This window comes from Neovison vison, chromosome 1 (assembly GCF_020171115.1).
Source record: "Neovison vison isolate M4711 chromosome 1, ASM_NN_V1, whole genome shotgun sequence".
Taxonomy (NCBI): Eukaryota; Metazoa; Chordata; class Mammalia; order Carnivora; family Mustelidae; genus Neogale; species Neogale vison.
In genome coordinates, this window is record NC_058091.1 from 184,441,560 (window position 1) to 184,465,180 (window position 23,621).

General features: G+C 36.4%; 1 protein-coding gene across 1 annotated transcript in view; it reads left to right on the forward strand.

Moving 5' to 3' along the window:
• The window catches only part of TMEM232 (transmembrane protein 232), a 289,360-nt gene that overhangs the window by 108,918 nt on the left and 156,821 nt on the right, over nt 1-23,621 (forward strand). Inside the window, exon 10 of the mRNA XM_044266111.1 lies at nt 9,049-9,227. Coding sequence (XP_044122046.1) covers nt 9,049-9,227 — 179 coding nt within the window. The remainder of the gene's footprint in view (nt 1-9,048; nt 9,228-23,621) is intronic.

The window sequence follows — 23,621 nt, forward strand, 5'->3', positions numbered from 1 at the left end:
TTTCTTTCTTTCCTTTCAAGACTTTATTTATTCATTTGACAGAGTGATTGAGAGTGCAAACAGAGGGAGAAGTAGAGGGAGAACCAGGCTCCGTGCTGAGCAGAGAGCTCCATGTGGGGCTTGATCCCAGTACCTTGGGATCATAACCTGAGCTGAAGGCAGATGCTTAACCGACTTAAGCCACCCAGGCACCCCAAGACCTAATTTTCTAAGTTTACATTGGGATCTTCATAAAGCACAAATAACCAGGATAAATGGTTACCATGATTTTTGAAAGTTAAATGTTACAGCTCTTTTTGGGAAGTTTTTGCTCTCATTCTAAAAATGAATCTTAATGTAGCACTGCTCATGTCTAAACTAAAAGATTCCACTATCAAATTCTATTTATTCCCTGTTTTGGTTGCTACTATTCCTTTTGGTTGGGATGGGTTAAAATGACATGCTGGAGTTTTCAGTCAGAAGTTTTGACCATGTAAAAATCTTTATTCAAATGAAGGAGCTGAAAATCTCCTGGGAACATTACTCACATTTTTGAGGCATAAATACAAAGATATATCACATTTGAGCCAGTGGTCTCAAATCCATCTGTGGCTTAACATAGTGGGAAAAGAAAAAAAAAACCCATGAACTAGAAATAGTGAGATTTAAAAAAAAATATTAATGATATTAAAGTATATTGCAATATGCAATTTTAGGAATCATCTTTTGTAATACTATACCTTAGTAGAGAAGAAAAAGAATGAGAGATGTTGGCTTTCTATCCAGATGAATTTAGAAGCAAATGTATAACATTAATGAAAATAACTCAGATACTTGTAACTTCCTTTGCTGTACCAGCTAGAATTATAGTAAGATCCTCCAGAGTGCTTCTAACTTTGTTTGTCATTTAATCTGGTCCAGAAATGAATATTCATACCCTAGGGTCATTTTGCTCTTTATCCCTCTCACATCTATTAAAAGTAACTTGATAATACGTTGATGGGTACAGAAATCATTATTCCTTTATTTGATCCAGATACTTTTTACTGTTTTGAGTGAAAAGTTAATTTTTTAAAGATTTTATTTATTTTATTTGACAGATAGAGATCACAAGTAGGCAGAGAGGCAGCAGAGAGAGAGGGAGGAGGAAGCAGGCTCCCTGCTGAGCAGAGAGCCCGATGTGGGGCTCGATCCCAGGACCCTGAGATCATGACCTGAGCTGAAGGCAGAGATTTTAACCCACTAAGCCACCCAGGTGCCCCTGAACAGTTAATTTTTTGAAAAAGATTTTATCTATTTATTTGAGGCAAAGAGAGAGAGAGAGAGAGAGAGAGCAAGATGGGGGAGGGGCTAAGGGAGAGAGACAAGCAGACTCCTGCTGCGTGGGAACCCAACATGGAGCCTGATGAAGGCATTAATCCCCAGAACCTGAAATCATGACCTGAGCTAAAGTCAGATGCTTAACCAACTGAGCCACCCGGGTGCCCCAACAGTTATTTTAATTTTTGAAGACTTTCTAAGTAACTACTTACAGGAAAGAATAGTAGAAAACAATAGAATCCCCCCCAAAAAGGGTGAAGGATGAGAAATTTAGTAAGCAGAGGAGGGAAAAAAGCACCAAAATGGCTCAGTTGTAGATGAATGTAATGTACACTGAACTAGACTTGGTGTCAGATATTTGGAGTGTCAGAAGTTTGGAATGAGTCTCAGCTCAATTTTCATGTTCTAGATGATGTTCAGAATCTTAGATTCTTCAAGATTATGTATTTTAAAAGAAATTTTGCACATAATGTGCTTATAAATGTAAAGTTATCACTCCTTTTTCTTAATTTCCAAAAGAATCTTTGTTAGTTTTTTCTTTTTTCTTTGTTTACCCTTGGATAAAAAAAATTTGTGGGGATTAACTATTTCCATAGAGATAGCCCAAAATAATGGTAGTATTGTTTAGTTTAATGAAACTTAAAATATATCCAAAATTCAGAAGACTGATATTTCTTTAATTTATTTATAAGATTCACAGTTTGTTCTTGAAAAGCAAATAGACCACTTTATTCTTTGGTTTCCTATTGTAACTACAGAAGATAATTATTTTTAATCAACATATTGCCATACTTTACTATGGAAAAAGATAAAAGATAAAAGTTAAGCAAGGCAAGTTCTACTCAGTTCTTTATTTTTTTTTAAAGATCTTATTTATTTGTCAGAGAGAGAGAGATTGAGAGTGCACATGCAAGGGGAGCAACAGGCAGAGGGATAAACAGGCTCCCCACTGAGCAAAGAGCCTGATGCAGAACTTGATCCCAGAACCCTGGGATCATGACCTGAGCCGAAGGCAGGTGCTTAACTGACTGAGCCATCCAGGCATCCCACAGCTCCTTAAATTTTTGTATTCACAGCAGCATTCCACTTGCCACCATGTTTCAGTTAACTGCTCTATGCCAATATAGGAATCAGCTGACTTTTGCTTTTTGCTTTTTGTTTTCTATATTACCTGCAACAAAACTGAGTAAATTAGTAATACTTTTGTTCTCTTCGGTTTATTCTGTCAGGTATTCGTTTAATATGTGTAATGATCAAATATGATGATATATAAAAATAACTATCTATATTTAATATGTATATAGATATAGGAAATCATTGTCACTATAGTATAATATTCTGAAAATAAGGAGTACACTAGAATTTCTATTTATTCTACTAGTTATCCAAAGTATACCCCCCCCCACATCTCTGTCATTATCTCTTATGAAGTTCAAGGGTCCCTAAGACTACTTTTAGTTCTGAAATCACCTAGGACTTTGAGCATCCTCAGGTTTGCTAATTTGTTAGTAGAACTAACAGAACTCAGCAAGGTTGTTTTACTCATGGTTATGGTTTATTGTAGTAAAAGGATAAAGATTAAAATTAACCAAGAAAAAGTACATAAGGCAGAGTTCAGGACACTTGTACAGAACTGTCCATTGTCCTTTCCCAGGAGTTGTGCAGAGAGCATTTAATTCTCCTAGCAATGATGTATGACAATTTGCATAGAGTACTGTCAACTATGGAAGGTTACCAAGATTTGGTATTCAGAATTTTTGTTGGGGTTCAGTCACATACACATGCTGATCTCATCCTCTGGTCCTTCCAGAGGCCAAATTGATACCATGGCCCAAGTCTACCATGTAAGCAAAGACATTTTTATCAGACAGGAAATTCTAATGCCTAAAAGTCGCCTCCCAGAAGGCAAGGGAAAAGGCCAGCCCTCTCTCTGAACATTGTTAATTCTTTACTGTACACCTCCTGAATTTGTGTAATCATCACTTTGCTTCTAGATGATTACAAAAACTGAAAGTCTCCCTGTTTCCCTTATAGTCCCTAGAATCTTTTCCACCAAGAAACCAAAAATATTTTTAAAACATAAGCAGATCTGTTCCCCTCCTTGTTTAAAATGCTCTGTTAACTTTTCATTACACTAGGAATAAATTCCAAACTCCTTTCCATGGCCTACAAATTCACCATAATAATTCAGAGTGGGCCTCTGCATTCACAGATGCTACAATCCCCCAGCTTCTTGGATGGTTAACTTTTTAAAAAATCCATCATAGCTTATATATATTTTTTAAGATTTCATTTATTTATTTGACAGAGAGATCACAAGTAGGCAGAGAGAGAGAGAGGGGGAAGCAGGCTCCCTGCCAAGCAGAGAGCCTGATGCGGGGCTCCAGCCCAGGACTCTGAGACCATGACCTGAGCTGAAAATAGAGGCTTAACCCGCTGAGCCACCCAGGCGCCCCCATCATATCTTCTTGAATACTATGTGTTCATAGTGATCTTTCTCTCATTGTGTTTATAGTGGCTTTCTTCTCCAGTCATTCCTGAACACATTACTACCTCCTGTCATTTTCCTGACACTCATTAGGAGCAGATACTGTTCTGTTTACCTTTTTAGTATCTGTCTTTCTCTACTAAAACTAAGTGTCCTGAGAGAAGTAACACTGTCTTTTTCTTTGGCACATTAAAACAGCCATTGGCACATAGCATTGACTCAGTAAATATTTGTTAAATGCCTGGCGTGCTGACTGGTTCTTGTCCATTGGTTTCTTGGCATTGATCTAGTTCCTTTCCTTTATGTGCCATTTCACAAAGATCATGTTTTAAACTACATCTTACAGTCAGGTTACATTTTAGTGATACATTTGATTCTGCAAAATCATATTTGTCAAAATTGTAAAGGCTGCATTCATTTATACTCATTCATATGAGTAGAAATACTCATATTACACATTCAATGAATTTGTGAAATCTAAATATCTAGACTGGCAATTAAAGGCTTCCATGGAGTTCAAACACTAAAATAAAACATTGCTAGAAAGAAAGGATCGTGATATGGGGTTTCAAACAGCATAGTTTCTTAATAAATTTTCAAAATTTATTAAGAATTTTGTTTTGGTTCAGTTTTGTTATTTCCTAGGATACTGTCTGCTTAGCAGACACATTTTCTTTCAGTGTATTTAAAGTAACATCTTTGATAGCTGCCATAGGGTCACTCAAAGCAGAACAAAAGAGTGCCTTATTCTTCAGCTTAGTCCCTGGATGAAGAGTTTCATAGCAGGTATGCTTCTTAGAAAATGTCTAGACATGCATATTACACTTCATTCTGCCTTTTATGACAATTGTTAACACAATTATCTGTCTTTATAAGTTTTTTCCCATTAACTGTCAGTCAATTGAATGCAGTAGATTTTCCCTACAAGTATTATTTGTAAGCAATATTTCACTTTAATCAATAGCTGAACAGCCCAGTTTAAAAATTATCAATGGCATTTTAAAAGTTTGGTGAGTTTGAGAGCTCAGTTACCAGAATATATTTTACGGACTAATCACTGGTCTTGTAGATTCTAAAAACAAATCATATTCAATTCAATGATTTGACTATTATAGACTTATAAAATATTTATTCCTCAGTAAACAATAATTTAAAATATTTGAAGGTGGCTTATATGTATTTTAATCAATCCTTCTTATTAATGTAATATAAACGAATACATAAGTGGATTAAAATTCACAGTATATTTTAGTTATCATATTGCTATTCAAAGCTGCTTTTTAAAAATTTTTGAGGTTCATAATTCCAGAATTATTAATTTAAATCTCATAGTTGTTTTTTCACTCATGTTAAGTTCAAACCTTATTTTTCTTTTTTTTAATTTTTAATTTTTTATTAACATATAATGTATTATTAGCCCCAGAGGTACGAGTCTGTGAATCACTAGGTTTACACACTTCACAGCACTCACCATAGCACATACCTTCCCCAATGTCCATAATCCAACCACCCTCTCCCTACCCCCCTACCCCCAGCAACCATCAGTTTGTTTTGTGAGATTAAGAGTTTCTTATGGTTTGTCTCCCTCCCAATCCCATCTTGTTTCATTTTTTCCTTCCCTAACCCCCAAACACCCCACTTTGCCTCTCAACTTAATCATATCAGGGAGATCATATGATAATTGTCTTTCTCTGATTGACTTATTTTGCTCAGCATAATACCCTCTAGTTCCATCCACATCATCACAAATGGCAAGATTTCATTTCTTTTGATAAGCCTTATTTTTCTGATAGAGTCACACATCCATAATTTCATTCTGCAATTTACTTAAATTTTAGCTATAGTTTTACAACAAATTATAGGCCTCTGAAAATTAGATACTCTTACCCCAACCATGCCACATTTTCCAAGTATTATATTATCTCCTTTCTCCGCTAACTGACTCCTCTACAATAATGTCTTTTCTGCAAGTGATTTTATTATTGTTTCACGTTCCTTAGCTTAAAAAAATGTACTATTCTTTTCCACTTCATGCTTTCTTCCTGCATAGCTAAATAGTATTATTAGATCTTCCCCGCAATATCTTGTTTGGCCTTTACTCTCCAAGCTTCTACTGCTCATCACAGTAAAGAACTAGATTACCTCATAAAATTCCCGCATTGGTTTCCCAGTTTGTTGTTTGGATAGACATAACATTTCACTGAACATGTAGGACACTACTCTTTTGCTCAAATATCTACTACTTAATCTGACCCCATTTATCTTTAGTTATTTATTTACCTTATCCATTTTTAAAAAGTAGGTTGTATACCCAACTTGGGCCTCTAATTCACAACTCTGGGGCAAGAGTTGCATGCTCTACCACTGATCCAGCTGAAAGTCCCAACAAGTTTTTTTTTTTTTTTTTTTTTTAAGTAAACTCTATACCCATCATGGGGCTTGAATTCACAACCCCAAGATCACGAATTGCATGCTCCACCAACTGAGCCAGCCAGGTACCCCTTATCCATTTCTAATATGAACTCTTTACCTCAGCTCAGTTTAAGACCCTCGCTATCATCCTCTGCCTTCTCTCTTCTTACAGCTATCTCTCTACTGGGAGTCAGTAGGTCTGTTGCCAAAGGAATGAGTAGGCACAATTTCTGTCACATGTCTCAAAGCAGATGGGACCACCTCCAGAACCATGGTTGAGCAGGACAGAAGCCTGGTTATGAAACCATCTCTGCATCTACAGATATCAGGCCTTTTAGCTGGGGTGCAAGTGGATGTCACTTCCCTGAGCACAACTCCTGCCAGGTCCATGGGTGGGTTCCTGGGTGGGAAGAGGCACCTCTGGACCACAAGAGAGTGAGGCTGAAGCCAGATCGCAGAGCTGTTTCAGGGCCCACTGATAGTGGGCCTGTTACTGGGGGCATCAATGGACATGGTTCCTCCTGCGTCCTTTAGTGGGTAAGACTATGGATAAATAGGGCTGGAGCTGAGTTAACAGTAGGTCCACAGCTGGCATCACATACATGCCAACAGGTGCGCCACTTGGGTGTGGTATTGCCTGCTCACTCTTGGGTTCCACTGGTGTTTTACAACCTCTTGCCTGGATCTAAGGTCCCAAAAACGGTACTTTTGTTTATGGATGACTGCCAAATTGTTGTTTCTATGAGGGAATGAGGGCTGGGGACTTCCTATTCTATCATCTTGCTAACATCAATTCATACATATAATTTCAAATACTGCAGCACACTAATTTTAACTTGTAAAATTTTTGTGGAGGAAAATTACATTTTCAAAAGAATTGGCTGCTTAACTATAGCCTTGTATTTGCAATACAAATGATGAAAGATGCCTTAAGTTTGGAAGCGGATATTTGCCATCCTCCTCCCACTTCTAAGATGTGCACATACTTTCACTTCTGTCTCTTTCTACATTCTAGTCTCTTCCTTTCTTATGAATGGAATAAAAGGAAGGAAAAGCACTTACCTGAATTGGAAAGGCTGTGCTGCATGGATTAAGATAAGACTCACCTTCACCTGGCTAGGTCTCTCATCAGCTGTGTAATGCTAGGGGACTTTCAACCAAGTTGAAGGTCATATGTTCTATCTATTATGCTAAGTACAATATGGTCTTCATAGGATTGTAGTGAGGACTAGAATAAGGGCACATAGTAGTAGGAATGCCCAAGCTTTCCAGTTATAATAATAATTATTGTTATTACTCGTGTGGATTATAAAAATCTGTAGTGAATTAGAAAATGTTAAGGATTTTGACTTTTTCATATTGTACTTACTTTATATTGTACGTGCTTACTCAAGACAAGCACTGATGAGTTCCAGTGTCATGCAGACTATCATCAGGATTTAGGGGGTAGTACAATACAGAATTTAATTTACTCTGAAACCCTTCTATTTCCCTTCCTGAATCTTCTCTTCATTTTTTTTTTAATCTGCTTCACATATACTTGTTATTCTTCTGTTGCTCTTTGGCTAACTTTAGTTCATATACTCTTTGAAACTTGCTGTATTATTTTATTCTCCAAATCTATCCCATCACTAACTAAATTAGAATTCTCTTTTTCTGGTGGTACCTGGGTGACTCAGTTGGTTAAGTGGCTGCCTTTGGCTCAGGTCAAAATCCCAGGGTCCTGGGATGGAGCCCTGCATCAGGTACCCTGTTCAGTGGGGAATCTGTTTCTCTCTCTCTTCTTTAACCCCCTTTCCCCGACTCATGCTCTCATTCTTTCTCCCTCAAATAAATAAAATCTTTTTTAAAGATTTAATTTATTTATTTGACAGGAGAGAGACAGTGATAGAGGGAACACAAACAGGTGGAGTGGGAGAGGGAGAAGTAGGCTTCCCACCGAGCAGGGAGCCCAATGCTGGGCTCGATCCCAGGACCCTGGGATCATGACCTGACCCGAAGGCAGCCACTTAATGACTGAGCCACCCAGGTGCCCCAAATAAATAAAATCTTAAAAAAAAAAAAAAGGTTTCTCTTCTCCTGAATTGCATAGCAATTGCATTGCATAGCAATATACCACCTAAGTAAGAAGTAAGAAATAATTAAGGTAAAGAGAGACATCTTCCTCCTTTCTGTATGGGAGAAGTATATTTTAGAAGTGGACCTTGATAATTTATATAAATTACTAATTGTAATACATCTTAGAAGGAGTGTCTTAGACTTTAAAAAATCTCTTCTGGATCCATTGTCCCTTTCCTCTATTTTAGTTGATTTATGTCTCTACTATTAAAAAAATCTTCCAGCCTTTAATTATATCAGCAATTATGTCTGCTTTTCACATTATTTTCAAGGCTTTCTCTTGGTTCAAATGCCATGTTTCATTGAGCTTGGTCATTTTTATAAAAAGCAGAGATTTTTCTCGTGTTCTCTAGCTCATTACAAAAATTCACCATGGTGGTCTAAGTGTTCCTATTGCTCCTATTGCCTTGAACAAATGCCCCTTTCCTTGAATCCCAAAGTTTTTTTTTTTTTTTTTAAATATATAGTTTCTGGTTTACCTGTCCAACTTTAAATTTATGAGGAATGGTATTAGTTAGGTGCAGATCTTTTCTTATGGCTGGAAATTGTTAAATAATCTATGATCTTTTAAAATTAAAGGAGTAAGAGCTGTGAAGAGTAAAACAAATTCCAAAGCTCAGAATTTCAGGCTTTAAAATATTAGCAAAATCCAGTTTTTTCTTTTTCACAAAACTGTGTTTTTCTATGATGAATAAAACAATGTTTTCCCAAAGAATATACTTTTTCAACAGGTGATCAAGTGACATGGATTGGATACTACGGCTTAATATATAACCTGGTGAAAATGTTATGGGAACTTCGGGGAGATGATGAGCAGGACGGATTTAGAAACAAAATATGGCAAATATTACAGAAAACAAAGGATCATGAGAAAGATGGGCGAATCCATAATGGCATATATATAGCTCAGGTAAGATAAAGGCCAAGGCAATAAATTGGTACTTATATTATCAGGAAGTGTTTGTCCTTTCTCTGCAAGAAGAGAATGTCCATATTCAGTATCAGTGACTCAGCTGAGAACACTGTTTTTAAAATTTAATATTGATCTCTGTTTAGTTAAAGATAAGAGGGTTGGCAATCTTCTGACTAAGAAGCCTGAAGAGAGGAGGTGATTTTGGGGAAGAAAAATCGTTTTGCTTTGGGTTTGTGCCTAAGAGACATTTTAAGTATGCTAACCACGCATTCTTGTTTGCCCAGGTTAGCCTGGGTCTATGCCTAAATTTCCCAAGTTTCTTATTAGTAGTGAATTAATTCACTCTCAAAGGTGTCTCAATTTGGATGGTAAATTATTTAGTTATCTTGCTTGTAAGTTTTTCCTTCCAGCATTCAATAACACACATCACAAATCTAGACCACTAACACTACTCTTTTTCTTTAAAGTTAAATATGTATTTTACAAGTTCTTGGTTTTTCTTGTTCTAGTTGAATGACTATAGATAATTTTTCTTCACATTCAAAGAAAATCATTATGACATTAGCTATCCATTCTTCATGAAATGTAAATTTGATTTTCCAGAATGCTTTAACTATATGGTATCCTATGATATTTTAAAATTCCCACCATCTATTTTTCTTTTCTATGTCTTATTTTGAGCCAGGTTAATTTGTTTGTTACCCTAAAGCACACTTTTTTCCTGTCACTGAAGCTTCTGGTTTTTTCTTGCTTTCACATGTGCAATTATCTAACACTCTTAATATCCCATTTTCTAATAATAATTAGGAATGTGAATTCATGTTAACAAGTAAGAAGAACAACTAATGAATTAACTGTGCCTAATGGGTTGTCAAAGCATATGAGGGGGGTCATGATTGCAACACAGAACACTTACACTCCAGATTCTTAGTAGGAAACAAAACCTTACACTCCTTGTTTTTCTTTTTTCTTTTTCTTTTTTTTTTACATTTTTTTTTTTTTTTAGATTTTATTTACTTAGAGAGAGAGAGAGCATGAAAGGGGAGAAGGTCAGAGGGAGAAGCAGACTCCCCAGGGAGCTGGGAGCCGGATGTGGGTCTAGATCCTAGGACTCCAGGATCATGACCTGAGCCGAAGGTAGTCACTCAATGGAGCCACCCAGGTGCCTCTTGTTTTTCAACAATAAATCTGACTTGGAGTAAAAATCTTTATGGAGGACTATCTAAAAACATTAGACTTCTAATATTTTTTTTTATAGAGAAGAAAATAAAGAGCTGTCCACTTGAACTGCATTGGTTTAGATTGCATGGGCTTGCTTTTATGCAACCATGCTTCAGTTTTATTCTTAGTTGTGGACAGAACATAGAAAGAAAAAGAAAACAATAATTACTATTGTATCTATTACAATGATGACCACTATATCACCCAGTATCCTCTTTGTTAGTATTTAGTTTCATGTGCTCTCTGAACCTTATTATTATTTTGTATAAGCTACTCGATAAAGTTTTAAAAAAAATGAGAGTCAAATTTTGGCTAAGCTTCTAAAAAGAAATAGAAGACAATATGACTTCATCTCACTCAGTCTTATTATTTTCTTTTTGTTTTTTTCATTTTTTATGAATTCTCAATTATTCATATTATTCTCTGGTTTTGCATCTTTTTTTATATGCCACTTCACATCTCAAATGGATTGTATACCGTCAACAAATAAATAAGGCCACTCAAATTTGTCATTTCTATAATTAGAATCCTATTCACGTGCCTGTTTTCAGTCATTTGGTATAGGATAATCTTTCTTCAAAATTTTAGTAAATATCTATAGACAGTTATATTTGAAATTCATAAGTCAGTTAATCAGACATAGCAAATATTTTTTAGTTGCTAGGTCCAAGGAAAGACCTATTACTGAAGCAGTCATCTCTGAGAATAAAGGAATAAACAAAAGTATAACTAGATGTGCTGGGTTTTTTTTTTTTTTTTTAATGCTTAGTGAGAAGACTTCTAAAGGACGCTTTCATTCATTTGAGATTTTATTTTATTTATTTGAGAGAGAGAGACAGTGAGAGAGAGCATGAGCGAGGAGAAGGTCAGAGCGAGAAGCAGACTCCCCATGGAGCTGGGAGCCTGATGTGGGACTCGATCCCGGGACTCCAGGATCACGCCCTGAGCCGGAGGCAGTCGTTTAACCAACTGCGCCACCCAGGCGTCCCTCATTCATTTGAAATAGTAAATGTGTGGGAAGGCAAGTTTTCCTCAGAGAAAAATCTAAACTATAAATTTATTTTTTATAAGATTTTTTATCGACTTATTTGAGAGAAAGAGAGAACGTGTGTGCAGAGGAGAGGGAGGAGTGGCAGAGAAAGAGGGAGAAGCAGGCTCCTTGCTGAGTAGGTAGCCTGCCATGGTGCTAGATCCCAGGACTCTGGGATCGTGACTTGATCCAAGGCAGATGCTTAACCAACTGAGCCACACAGGTGCCCCTAAACTAGAAATTTCTAAAGGCAGTTATATTAAGTTAGATATAGTACATATTTAATATAAGAAATACTTATTTGCATTAGATAGATGAACTAAAATATACAATTCACTCTAGATCTATATTATCTAAAACTTAGATAGAGATAGATTTGGATTATTAAAGGAACAAATACATGATTTATGGATATAAATGATAGAATGCCTAGCTAGTGACTTTGAAATATCACTTAAATTAGTTTAAATTCCTTTATTTAATATTGATACTACAAGCATATGTGCTAAGAAATTATATAAAAATTTTCACCAAATTCAGTAGAAAATATGAAATAAATATGTACACATTGAGTCCTAAATCTATTTTGCCATGCTGAAGTCTATGGAAAACACAAAGAAATCCCAAAAATGTCCTTTACACAGTAATCTTTAGTGTCTCATTCAAGAGACAGAAGATTCAGAAGATGGAATATTATAGGGGACCCTGAGTGGCTCAGTCAGTTAAGTGTCTGCCTTCAGCTCAGGTCATGATCTCAGGGTCCTAGGATGGAGTCCTGTGTGGTCAGGCTCCCTACTCAGTGGTCCCTCTCCTTCCATCCTCCATCCCCCATCTACCTGGCCCTTCCATGCATGCATGCATGTGCTCTCTCTTGCTCTCAAATAAAATATTTTTTTTTAAAGAAGATGGAATATTACCTATATGGCTAGTCCCATCAAATTTCATGGTACACAGTGGGAGTTCAGGTCAATGTTTGTTCTCTAACTTTTTCCTTATATTAATGAGGAATACATTGTTGTCATCTTTAAGTAGTACTTTAGCTGGAAACTTAATGATGAGTTTTGCTAACTAACTCAAGGGAGCAGGGTCAAGGAGTGTGTCTCATAGATAAGAAAATGTGAGCTGAGCAGAAATAAGAACACTGTGTAAGAAAAAGCCATTGGTTTACCTGCCTAGTTGGAGAAAAAAAGGTTTAGGTTGAACAGTAGTAGGCATTACATTTCAAAGTTATGTTTGGGTTACCATGCTAATGTCTTAGAAACTTAGAGATGGTTTAATAAAAATAGAAATGCTAAGTAAAACAATTAGTTAATTTTGGGAGAAAATTTTTCTCTTTTTTTAATTTTTAAAAATTTTTAATAAACATATAATGTATTATTAGCCCCAGGAGTACAGGTTTGTGAATCGGCAGGTTTTCACGCTTCACAGCACTCACCTTAGCACATACCCTCCCCAATGTCCATAACCCAATCACGCTCTCCCTATCCACCTCCCCACAGCAACCCTCAGTTTGTTTTGTGAGATTAAGAGTCTCTTATGATTTGTGGGAGAAAATTTTTCTTATTGAATTTTAATAGGTGGGTAATTTGTTTTGGGTAAAATCATGTATACATTTCCTTATATCTTTTTAAAATAATGAATTATTGTCTTGAAACTTTTGGTACATTATTAGAGTAATTGTCTGCAATTTATTTAAGACTCCCTATATTCACATCCTTGGCATGATTCTCCTATACTCAAAGACTTGACCACATGACTTGATTCGGACAGTAAGGCAATACCAATGTTACATAAGTGGAGATTTTTAAAAAACATTATTTATTTATTTTTAAGATTTTATTTATTTATTTGAGAGAGAGAGAGAGAGAGAGAGAGAGTGAGTGTGTGTGTGTGAGAGAGAGAGAGAGAGAGAGATAGCCAGTGTGGGGGGTAGGGGCAGAGGCAGTGGAAGAAGCAGAATCCCTGCCTAGCAGGGACCCAAATGTAGGGCTCAAGCCCAGGACCCTGGGAACATGATCTGAGCCACAGGCAGATGCTTAAAGACTGGGCCACCCAGATGCTCCCAAATGGAGATTTTAAAATTGCTTATGGAATGGGGCCTGCCCTCTTTTTCTCTTAGAACACTGTAACTGTCATGGGAACAAACCCAAGTTACCCAGTTGGAAGATGAGAGACAATATGGCACAGAGACAAGCCATCCTAGTTGATCCACTGCCCCCTCCCCACCCCAGCCAAAAAGTAACCAGTTCCTGACTACAGACACATGAATGAGCCTAGCTAAGACCAGAGGAACTGATCTGCTGTGTCTATCTTAAATTGTTGACCTAACTGTGGCCTAAAGAAATAGTTGTGTTAAACCTCTGAGTTTTGGGTGATTTTTTTTTTTGACATAGTAAGAGTTGCATATGTGAGATTTTAGTCAGCTAAATTATTTAATATAAATGTTGTTTCTTTCGTTTTTATCATTTTTAAAGGCATTGATAATAATAGACTTGTAGAACACTTACTGTGTGCCATGTGCTAAGCACTATATGCATTAATTATTTAATCTCATAAAAACTGTATGTTATTTGTATTTTCATGCTCCTGATTTTATAGATGAGGAAATTGAAATTTTAAATAAGGACATTGAAATTTTTGAAAGATGAAGTAGCTTGCCCGTGGATACTGTGGTAAATTACATTGTTTGCTTTTTCTAAAGTTGAACAATCATTGCAGTCCTGGAATGAAAACACTTGATGATGACATAATATCACTTTTAGTATTGTCATATTTACTTTGATAATATTTTGCTAAAGATTTTGCATCCATATGAATTTTTTTTCTTATAATGTTTTCTATAAGGTTTTGCATCAGAGTTACGTTGTATCTATGCAATAAATTGGGAAGTGATTATCTTTTTTCCCCTGTTCCCTGGGAGAATTTTGTAGTGTGGTCATAATGTCTTCCTTAAAAATTCTGTAGTATTTGACAATTTGTCAAAAATACATACAGAAAAGTTCTAATTGTAACATTTTTTTTTTTTCCTGAGAGAGTGAGCAGCAGGGGAGGGGCAGAGGGAAGAAGGAGAGAAAGAATCTTAAGCAGGCTCCACACCCAGCACGGAGCCCAGTGTGGGGCTCAATCTCATGACCCAGAAATCAAGAGTCCAATGCTGGACCAGCTGAGCCACCTGGGTGCCATGTGGAATTCTTTTATAGTTGGGTACCTTCCTAGACTTTAATTCTCTTTGCATCAGTTATTTTTTCTAGGAATTTCATGTGATATTTTATGAAGTTGCTCACAATATCTTTCTATAATATCTCAGTGTCTTTAGGATCTGACGTGATATTCCCTTCTCCATTCCTGACTATTACTATTTTTGCTTTTGTTCTCTTTTTAATCTATCATGCTAAGGATTTAATCAACTTCTTTGTCCTTTGAAAAACAACTTTCAGGGCACCTGGGTGGCTCAGTCAGTTAAGTATCTGATACTTTTTTTTTTTTAATATTTTTATTTATTTATTTGACAGAGATCACAAGTAGGCAGAGAGGCAGGCAGAGAGAAAAGGGGGGAAGCAGACTCCATGCTGAGCAGAGAGCCCGATGCGGGCCCTATTCCAGGACCCTGGGATCATGACCTGAGCCGAAGGCAGAGGTTTTAACCCACTGAGCCACCCAGGCGCCCCAAGTACTCACTCTTGACTTTGGCCTGGGTCATGATTTCAGCGTGGTGAGATTGAGCCCTGAATCCAGCTCGGTGCTCAGCATGGAGTTTGAGAGTCTCTCTCTCCCTCTGCCCCTCCCCCCATTCATGTGTGCACTCTAAAAGAAATTATCTTTAAAAAAGTTTTAAAAAACCTTGACTCTCTTGATACTGATATTCTATTTTATATTTTCTCTAATTTCTAATTTTATGCTTTCTTTAATATCTGGTAGTAAATTTATATTTCCTTCCACTAGTTTCCTTGCATTTAATGTGTTGCTCCTTTTCCAAAATTACTTAACTGTGTTCCTTGTCACTGACTTGCAACATTTTTCTAACATATGATTTTAATACTTTTAATTTCCTTCTCTACATTAATTTAGATGTATCCTGGAAGTTGTGATAAGTAATATTTTAATTATTCAAATCAAAAGTTTCTAATTTCTACTATTATTTCTATTTTTTTTTTTTTTAAGATTTTTTTTATTTGTTTATTTGACAGACAGAGATCACAAATAGGTAGAGAGGCAGGCAGAGAGAGAGGAGGAAGCAGGCCTCCGGCTGAGCAGAGAGCCCAATGTGGGGCTCGATCCCAGGACCTGGGATCATGACCTGAGCCGAAGGCAGAGGCCCTAACCCACTGAGCCACTCAGGCGCCCCCTATTATTTCTATTTTTAAGCCACAGTTTACTCAAGTTCGTGACTTAATGTCCACACATATGGAGGTTTTGCTGTTACTTATGATTTTGATTTCTAGTTCAGTTCTACCGTGCTCAGTGATGATGCTCTCATTTTAAAATGTTCTTCTTTATAATAAGTGTACCTTTTGGTTGTGAGTGTAATCGTGGTAGCTTTCTTTTATGAGGGGTCTTTTGATTAGTGTTTGCATATCTATTTCCATCTTTTTATTTCAAGCTCTCTGAATCCTTTTATGTTTAGCTCTTTGAAGAAGCAGTATTTTTTTTTTTAACCTAAAGATTATGGTCTTTAAATTTCAATGTTTATTCTGTTTACATTTAATATCATTATAATATATGTGTTTATTTCTACATATTGTTATTTACCATTCTATTTGTACATCCTTTCCTTTTTTAAATTTCATTTTTTGCCTTTTTTGGGAAGATTTTTTTATACCATTTTATTCCACCCCCTTTATTTGTCTGATGGTTACACCTTTTACTTGTTACCAAAGATGTTACAAAGTGAATCCTTGTGTTATTGAAGTCTAATATAAAGAAATTTAATATTTTCCTAGGCCTTAAACTGTGTCAAAATATTTTAGCTTTGGGGCACCTGCATGGCTCAGTTGGTTAAGTGTCTGCCTTTGGCTCAGGTCGTGCATGATCCCAGGGTCCTGGGATCTAGTCCTGCATCTGGCTCCTTGCTCAGCAGAGAGTCTGCTTCTCCCTCTGCCTGCTGCTTCCCCTGCTTATGCTCTCTCTCTCTCTGACAAATAATAAAATCTTTAAAAAAATGTTAACTCCATTTATTTCTCTCTACTTACATAATCTTCCTGTTGAACATTTTAATTGTGTGTCTATATGGATGTTGTTTATGTGTGCATGTGTTTACAGATATCAATATATTATTATTTTTTACACTCAATATTCTTTAAATTTACCCACATATTTGCATGTTTCTTTCTTTACCCTTCCTTCTTGAATCTCTGACCTTCTGCATGGCATTATTCTTCTGCTCAAAGAAAACCCTTTCATATTCTTTTAGTAAGAATCTCCTGGTGTCTAATTTTATTAATTTTCATTTACTTGAAGATGTTTTTATTCCATTTAAATCTGAAGGGGAGGGGCGCCGGGGTGGCTCAGTGGGTTAAAGCCTCTGCCTTCGGCTCAGGTCATGATCTCAGGGTCCTGGGATCGAGCCCCACATTGGGATCTCTGCTCAGCGGGAAGCCTGCTTCTCTCTCTCTCTCTCTCTGCCTACCTCTCTGCCTAATTGTGATCTTTGTCTGTCAAATAAATAAAAAAAAACTTTAAAAGAAAGAATCTGAAGGGTAGTTTTATAGGCTAAGAATTCTGTGTTGGTATCAAAATGACATAAAGTTAAGTTCTGATCAATTTTTCTATTTATTCTGAGGTTCTTTGCACCCCTAAAATGGAGTTTTTTGCATCGTTTTTATGACTTTGGTCATAAAGGTTTTTTTCAGTTTATTATTAGATGATATTTTCTAATGTTAAATTGCATATTAACATGTCTATAGTGGGTTTCAGGAATAATAATGGCCAAATGACCAAAGTGGCCAAATGACCAAAGTGATTAACATCTATGCAGTCCTCAATTTTTCTCTCTGTGGTCTCTGTGCTCTGTTCTTGTGTTACTCCTATGTGATCTTCTTTCCTAAATATTCATTCATTCCCTTTCATGCTTGATTTCTCTGAGCTGATATTCATTCCCTTTCATGCTTGATTTCTCTGAGAAAAATAATATTCATATTGATTTCAGATTTTAAAGGATGCCTTTTTAAGGGAGTTAATTAGTGATGCTGTAGAATAAGTTACACAACTAAACTTCAGATATCTGAACAAGACAAAAACGAAATGATTTCAAAAAGGAGGAGCACATTTGGACTATAGGTGTAATGTGTTACAGCTAATATTTTGATTATATTAAAATCTTGCTTTCTTGTCTGGAATAGTCTGAACACTTTCTATATAACATTGTTGACGTGTGTTTAATTTTATAGAACATGTGCATGATAAAATCAAGGTTTCCTTTTCTTTTTTTCTTTTTGACACTAACTTGGCAACACTTACATACAGTAATAAAACTACAAAGGTTATTTATTTCTAAACCTATGAAGGCTTGTGTCTCAGATATTTCTACCTAAAACAAAATATGTATTCTACTTTTATTTCAGTTGATGCAGATGTCTATGCTTATAGGACAACCTTTGTTTATTCTTTCCCTCCTAACACCTTGTTGCCAGAAGCTTTCATCATGTAAGGTCATCGTTGTATTACCTACACAGAATGAAACAAAGCCTTAATGATAAACTATTGTGTACATTACAGTGGGAAGGATTTGTTTCAGAAGGATTGAATATCCCTCCATGTTTATGGAATTAAGTAGAAATTTTCTCTTTTTATTCTTTAAAAGTAAATGTGAAATTCATATGATGAACTATTGAATTTAATGAATAAAATTTTGTATTTAATACCTCAATTTATCTGCATCCCTGGTAAATCTTTAACTAACTATACTATATGCTCTCATGTCTTGCATGTTTTTTAAATCCAGAATAGCATCCTATCATCTATAAATCTTGTTATATCTGTTTATGAAATTTGATGCTTAATGGAGGTTACAGGAGAGGTGAAATTTTAATAGAGTATTTGAAATGAAAAACAATTCTAAATAGATCCCTAAACATGAACCTTCATCTGACAAAAGCAATATAAACCCAACTGTTGCCTGAGAATTTGGGAAAGAAATCAAAAACTGTCATATACTCATAGTGGCATAATAAACAAATGTTAATTGATGTGCTTTGTTTGAAATACTTCCAGGGAGACTTGCAATGAGCAAGGCTCTTCTGTACAGGCAATTTAGCAGCATATGTTGGCACATCTAGGAAAAGTCATCAAGTATAAATGCTTTCTTCCATCTGGTATATGACCTAAAATATCAAAAAGAAATATGTAAAGCTAAAATGCATATGTGACTTTATTCAGTGTACCTTTGACTCACCAGGTCAAAGGTACCACTTTGTGGTCAATGTTTCATGGTGAGATTTTTAAACTAAAAATTTTTAAAAATTTTTTTATTTTTTATTAACATATATTTTTATCCCCAGGGGTACAGGTCTGTGAATCACCAGGTTTACACACCTCACAACACTCACCATAGCACATACCCTCCCCAATGTCCATAACCCCACCCCCCCTCTCCCAACCCCCCTCCCCCAGGAACCCTCAGTTTGTTTTGTGAGATTAAGAGTCACTTATGGTTTGTTTCCCTCCCAATCCCATCTTGTTTCATTTATTCTTCTCCTACCCCCTTAACCCCCCCATGTTGCATCTCCACTTCCTCATATCAGGGAGATCATATGATAGTTGTCTTTCTCCACTTGACTTATTTCACTAAGCATGATACCCTCTAGATCCATCCACGTCGTCGAAAATGGCAAGATTTCATTTCTTTTGATGGCTGCATAGTATTTCGTTGTGTATATATACCACGTCTTCTTTATCCATTCATCTGTTGATGGACATCTAGGTTCTTTCCATAGTTTGGCTATTGTAGACATTGCTGCTATAAACATTCGGGTGCATGCGCCCCTTCGGATCACTACATTTGTATCTTTAGGGTAAATACCCAGTAGTGCAATTCCTGGGTCATAGGGTAGCTCTATTTTCAACATTTTGAAGAACCTCCATGCTGTTTTCTAGAGTGGTTACACCAACTTGCATTCCCACCAGCAGTGCAGGAGGATTCCCCTTTCTCCGCATCCTCGCCAGCATCTGTCATTTCCTGACTTGTTAATTTTAGCCTTTCTGACTGGTGTGAGGTGATATCTCATTGTGGTTTTGATCTGTATTTCCCTGATGCCAAGTGATATGGAGCACTTTTTCATGTGTCTGTTGGCCATCTGGATGTCTTCTTTGCAGAAATGTCTGTTCATATCTTCTGCCCATTTCTTGATTGGATTATTTGTTATTTGGGTGTTGAGTTTGCTAAATTATTTATAGATTTTGGACACTAGCCTTTTATCTGATATGTCATTTGCAAATATCTTCTCCCATTCTGTCAGTTGTCTTTTGGTTTTGTTAAATGTTTCCTTGGCTGTGCAAAAGATTTTGATCTTGATGAAATCCCAGTAGTTCGTTTTGCCCTTGCTTCCCTTGCCTTTTGCAATGTTCCTAGGAAGATGTTCCTGTGGCTGAGTTCGAAGAGGTTGCTGCCTGTGTTCTCCTCAAGGATTTTGATGGATTCCTTTCTCACATTGAGGTCCTTCATCCATTTTGAGTCTATTTTCGTTTTAAACTAAAATTTGTTTTTATTCTTAATGATATTCTTATCCTCCTAATGTACACTATAAAGTGGCAAAATAGAATAAACAACACGATTAGATTCTATTCTCTCAGTACCTACCTCTCTTCTCCTCCACATATGGGTCTTCTTTTGACATAAATGAAAGCTCTGAGTATGGAAAGGGAGATGTCTTTTTGGAAGAGTGCAGTGTCTTCCAAAGAATAGAATTTCTTTGGAATTAGTAGAATTACATTAGTAGAATTCTAATGTAACAGGGTACACTGTTTTAAGAAAACAAAACTATTTGTGGAACTTACAGTGAACCAGGCACTGTGCTAAGTGTTTCCATATATTAACTCACCTGTGCTCCATAACTCTCCCAGCACCTCCATCACACACAAAGATGGGAGTGTCTGAGTCTAAGCCCAGTTAAAATAAGTGGCTGGTGGTGGATGTATCTATGAGTGGTTTAACCTAAAGGCTCTTCTATTTCCACTCTGCCATGTCCTCTCTCCAAAATTAAATACAAATAAGACATTAATATTTATTGAAGAATTTTTGTATATCAGACACCACATGTGCTTTAATGTATTCAATTTTCATGTTTAACCTTTATAATAACACTATAAAGGGGAGTATTATTATCACCCCATTTTAGGAATAAGAAAACATGCTCAGAGAAGTTAAATAATGTGCAAGATCACACAACTGGAAAGATGAATATTCCCATCTTGGTGCTTTTCTTAATCTATTACATTAGTTCTTCTTAGACTTTAAGATATATAGGACTAGGGCCTGAAATTCTGTATTTATAACATGCCCCCAGGTAATGATGAACTAAGGACCACATTTTAATAGTTAGGAGTTTCTCATGCTGTCCTCTCTTTGGAGATTTTGTAACTCCTGTAGGAAATAATCTTTTGGGACTACATATGACTCACTTTAAATTTTGAAATTTAAAGAATAAAATTATCATTTTTCCCCCCTGAAAACAAGTTAAATATACCTAGCTCTAGGATTACTTAAGGAGATGTGGAGAAATAACAGAGAGAGAGATGAAAGAAACAGAATTTGCTATAAACTCTGCTGCAATAGCTACCATCCTATTTCTTTCTTTTGCATTCTCTCATATCAAGCAGAGTGTGAGTTAGCTTACATGTTGACGTTTTTGTTACATTTCCTTAATTATTGACAGAAAATTTAAAACTCTGGAGAGACTTTATTTATTTAGCATTGCTACTATGTTGTGATTCCTTAGAGAATTTCCCTTTGTACTGATTTATGCATCCACTTGCTAACTTACATAAATGCTGGGTTTTTTTTTACCACCATTGTGCCCAAAACAAAAACAAAAGGGTGTGTATCTGCCCTTACACGTGGCTAGATCATGTGTGTGAGAGAAATATTTTTTAACACCACCTTCCCAACTTTAATACTAAATGAGTAAAATTAACATAAATGTTCAGGAATAGCTATTCATTTCTTAGTAAAAAATGTTGTTTCAATAATGCAGTAAGGAAAATTCCAAATTTTAAAGCCCACCTGAGCATTGCTAAAAAGTAGGGACATACGATAAAAGTGTAAATAATGCATAAATAATGTGTAAAATGGAGTTTGAAGTAATGTTTATTAGTAGGCCAAGTGGTAGTGAATTCATGATTTTGGTATCTGTTGTAAAGAATAGTCATTAATATTTTGTGTTGTCTACTCCCAAGAAGTATAGATATAGATTTATATGTAGTTGGCATTTAAGTCTCTGAATTATAACATTAGAATAATGGCTTTAAGTGAAGGAAGACTCTTTAAAAAAGAAATGACTATGGTAGAATAATCGTATTCTATTTCACAAATTTGCTAATGTAAAAGTGACAATATAACATAATTGTTTTCAGTGTTCTACGGGGTGATCTGCAAAGGCTGGGGCGTTAGTGTTCTGTCTCAGGGAATTCCTGGATACTTGTTGAACTCGCTGTATGCTAAGTCAACCCTCACAAAACTCAGAGTGGTTATTATTATCTCCATATCACAAATGAAAAACAAGACAGAACTAAACCAAAGACAAAACATAGGCCTAGAGAGGTAACATTTTCCAAAGTTCGCACCCTCAACTAACAAATGGAAATGCCAGAACTGATTTCAGATCTAATTGCAAAGCCCGTACTATTTGCTGGTTCTTCCTCCAGGAAAGCAATAAAACAAAATCTTTCCTAGATAAGTTAAATATGCATTTGACTGATATTTGATACTATACTTCCGTTAGTCAAATGCCTTGAACATCAATGGGGGAGAGAAATTCACCTGGGCTTTCAATGAGTAAACCATGACGAGAGATGAAGAAATGCCTTCATTTTGCTTGTTGAAAGAATTGGCATCTGGATCTACAACTTTTCTGTCCTGGGAAGTAAGAAAACAAGGTGTAGCCAAATGAGTCATGATAAAAGACAGCCTCAATATTCTGTAATGCAGGGTAATGTTATGTCTGAAGACAATGTATTTTTTACCAGAAATTTACCCCCCACCTCCGTTTTTGTTGTTGTTGTTGTTCATTTACTTACACATTTATTGTTCCATTGCTCTTTTTTTAAAAAAGATTTTATTTATTTATTTGAGCCAGCGAAAGAGCATGCAAGAGAGCAGCAATAGCGGGGAACGGGGTGGGGGGTGGTGGTGGTGGTGGAGGGAGCGCAGAGGGAAAGAAGACGCAGACTCCCCGCTGAGCAGGGAGCAGAGGCTTGAATATCAGACCCTGAGGTTATGACCTGAGCTGAAGGCAGGCATTTAACTGATTGAGCCACCCACGTGCCCCTCATCCATCATTCCTATAATGCAAGAGCTCATAGTAAAATATTTGCACAATATTACTTATTATTAAAGATTTTGAAGTATCTTTTCTTATTAAAAAATTTGAGCCAGGGAAGGTAAGCAGAATAAACTGTATTGGTAAACCACCCTGCCTGCACGCACCCCACCATGGCTGGCGGTTTTCCATGCATCTGGTATCTGTGGAGGTATGCAAGTGGGAGGGGAACTGGGGCAAATCTTTGGTGGCCAGAATCAGATGGGGGCTGCTGATTCTGGCGTGCTCCTACCCAAGCAGATTTATTCAAATCAAGCAACTGTTGTAATGCTTTCCAGTAACTCCTCCCAGAATACCTCACCTGCCTCTAATCTAGCTAAATACCACCCACACAAGAGGTAAGGCTCTGCAGTGAACAGCTAGTCTCCTCTCTGTTTTTCATCTCTGCTCTTACGAGACTGCAGCCAAGAAACATCTCCAGTAGTCCTTCCTTATCAGCAGTTTAGCTTTCAGAGCTTTTAGTTACCTGGCGTCACCCATGGTCCAGAAGCAGATGAAGCTCGTGACCAATCATCAGAAGGTCAATAATAGTTGAATGCTACTTCACAGCGCCTGCGCCATTCACCTCACATCTTATCACATAGGCATTTTAACATCTCGCATGACCAC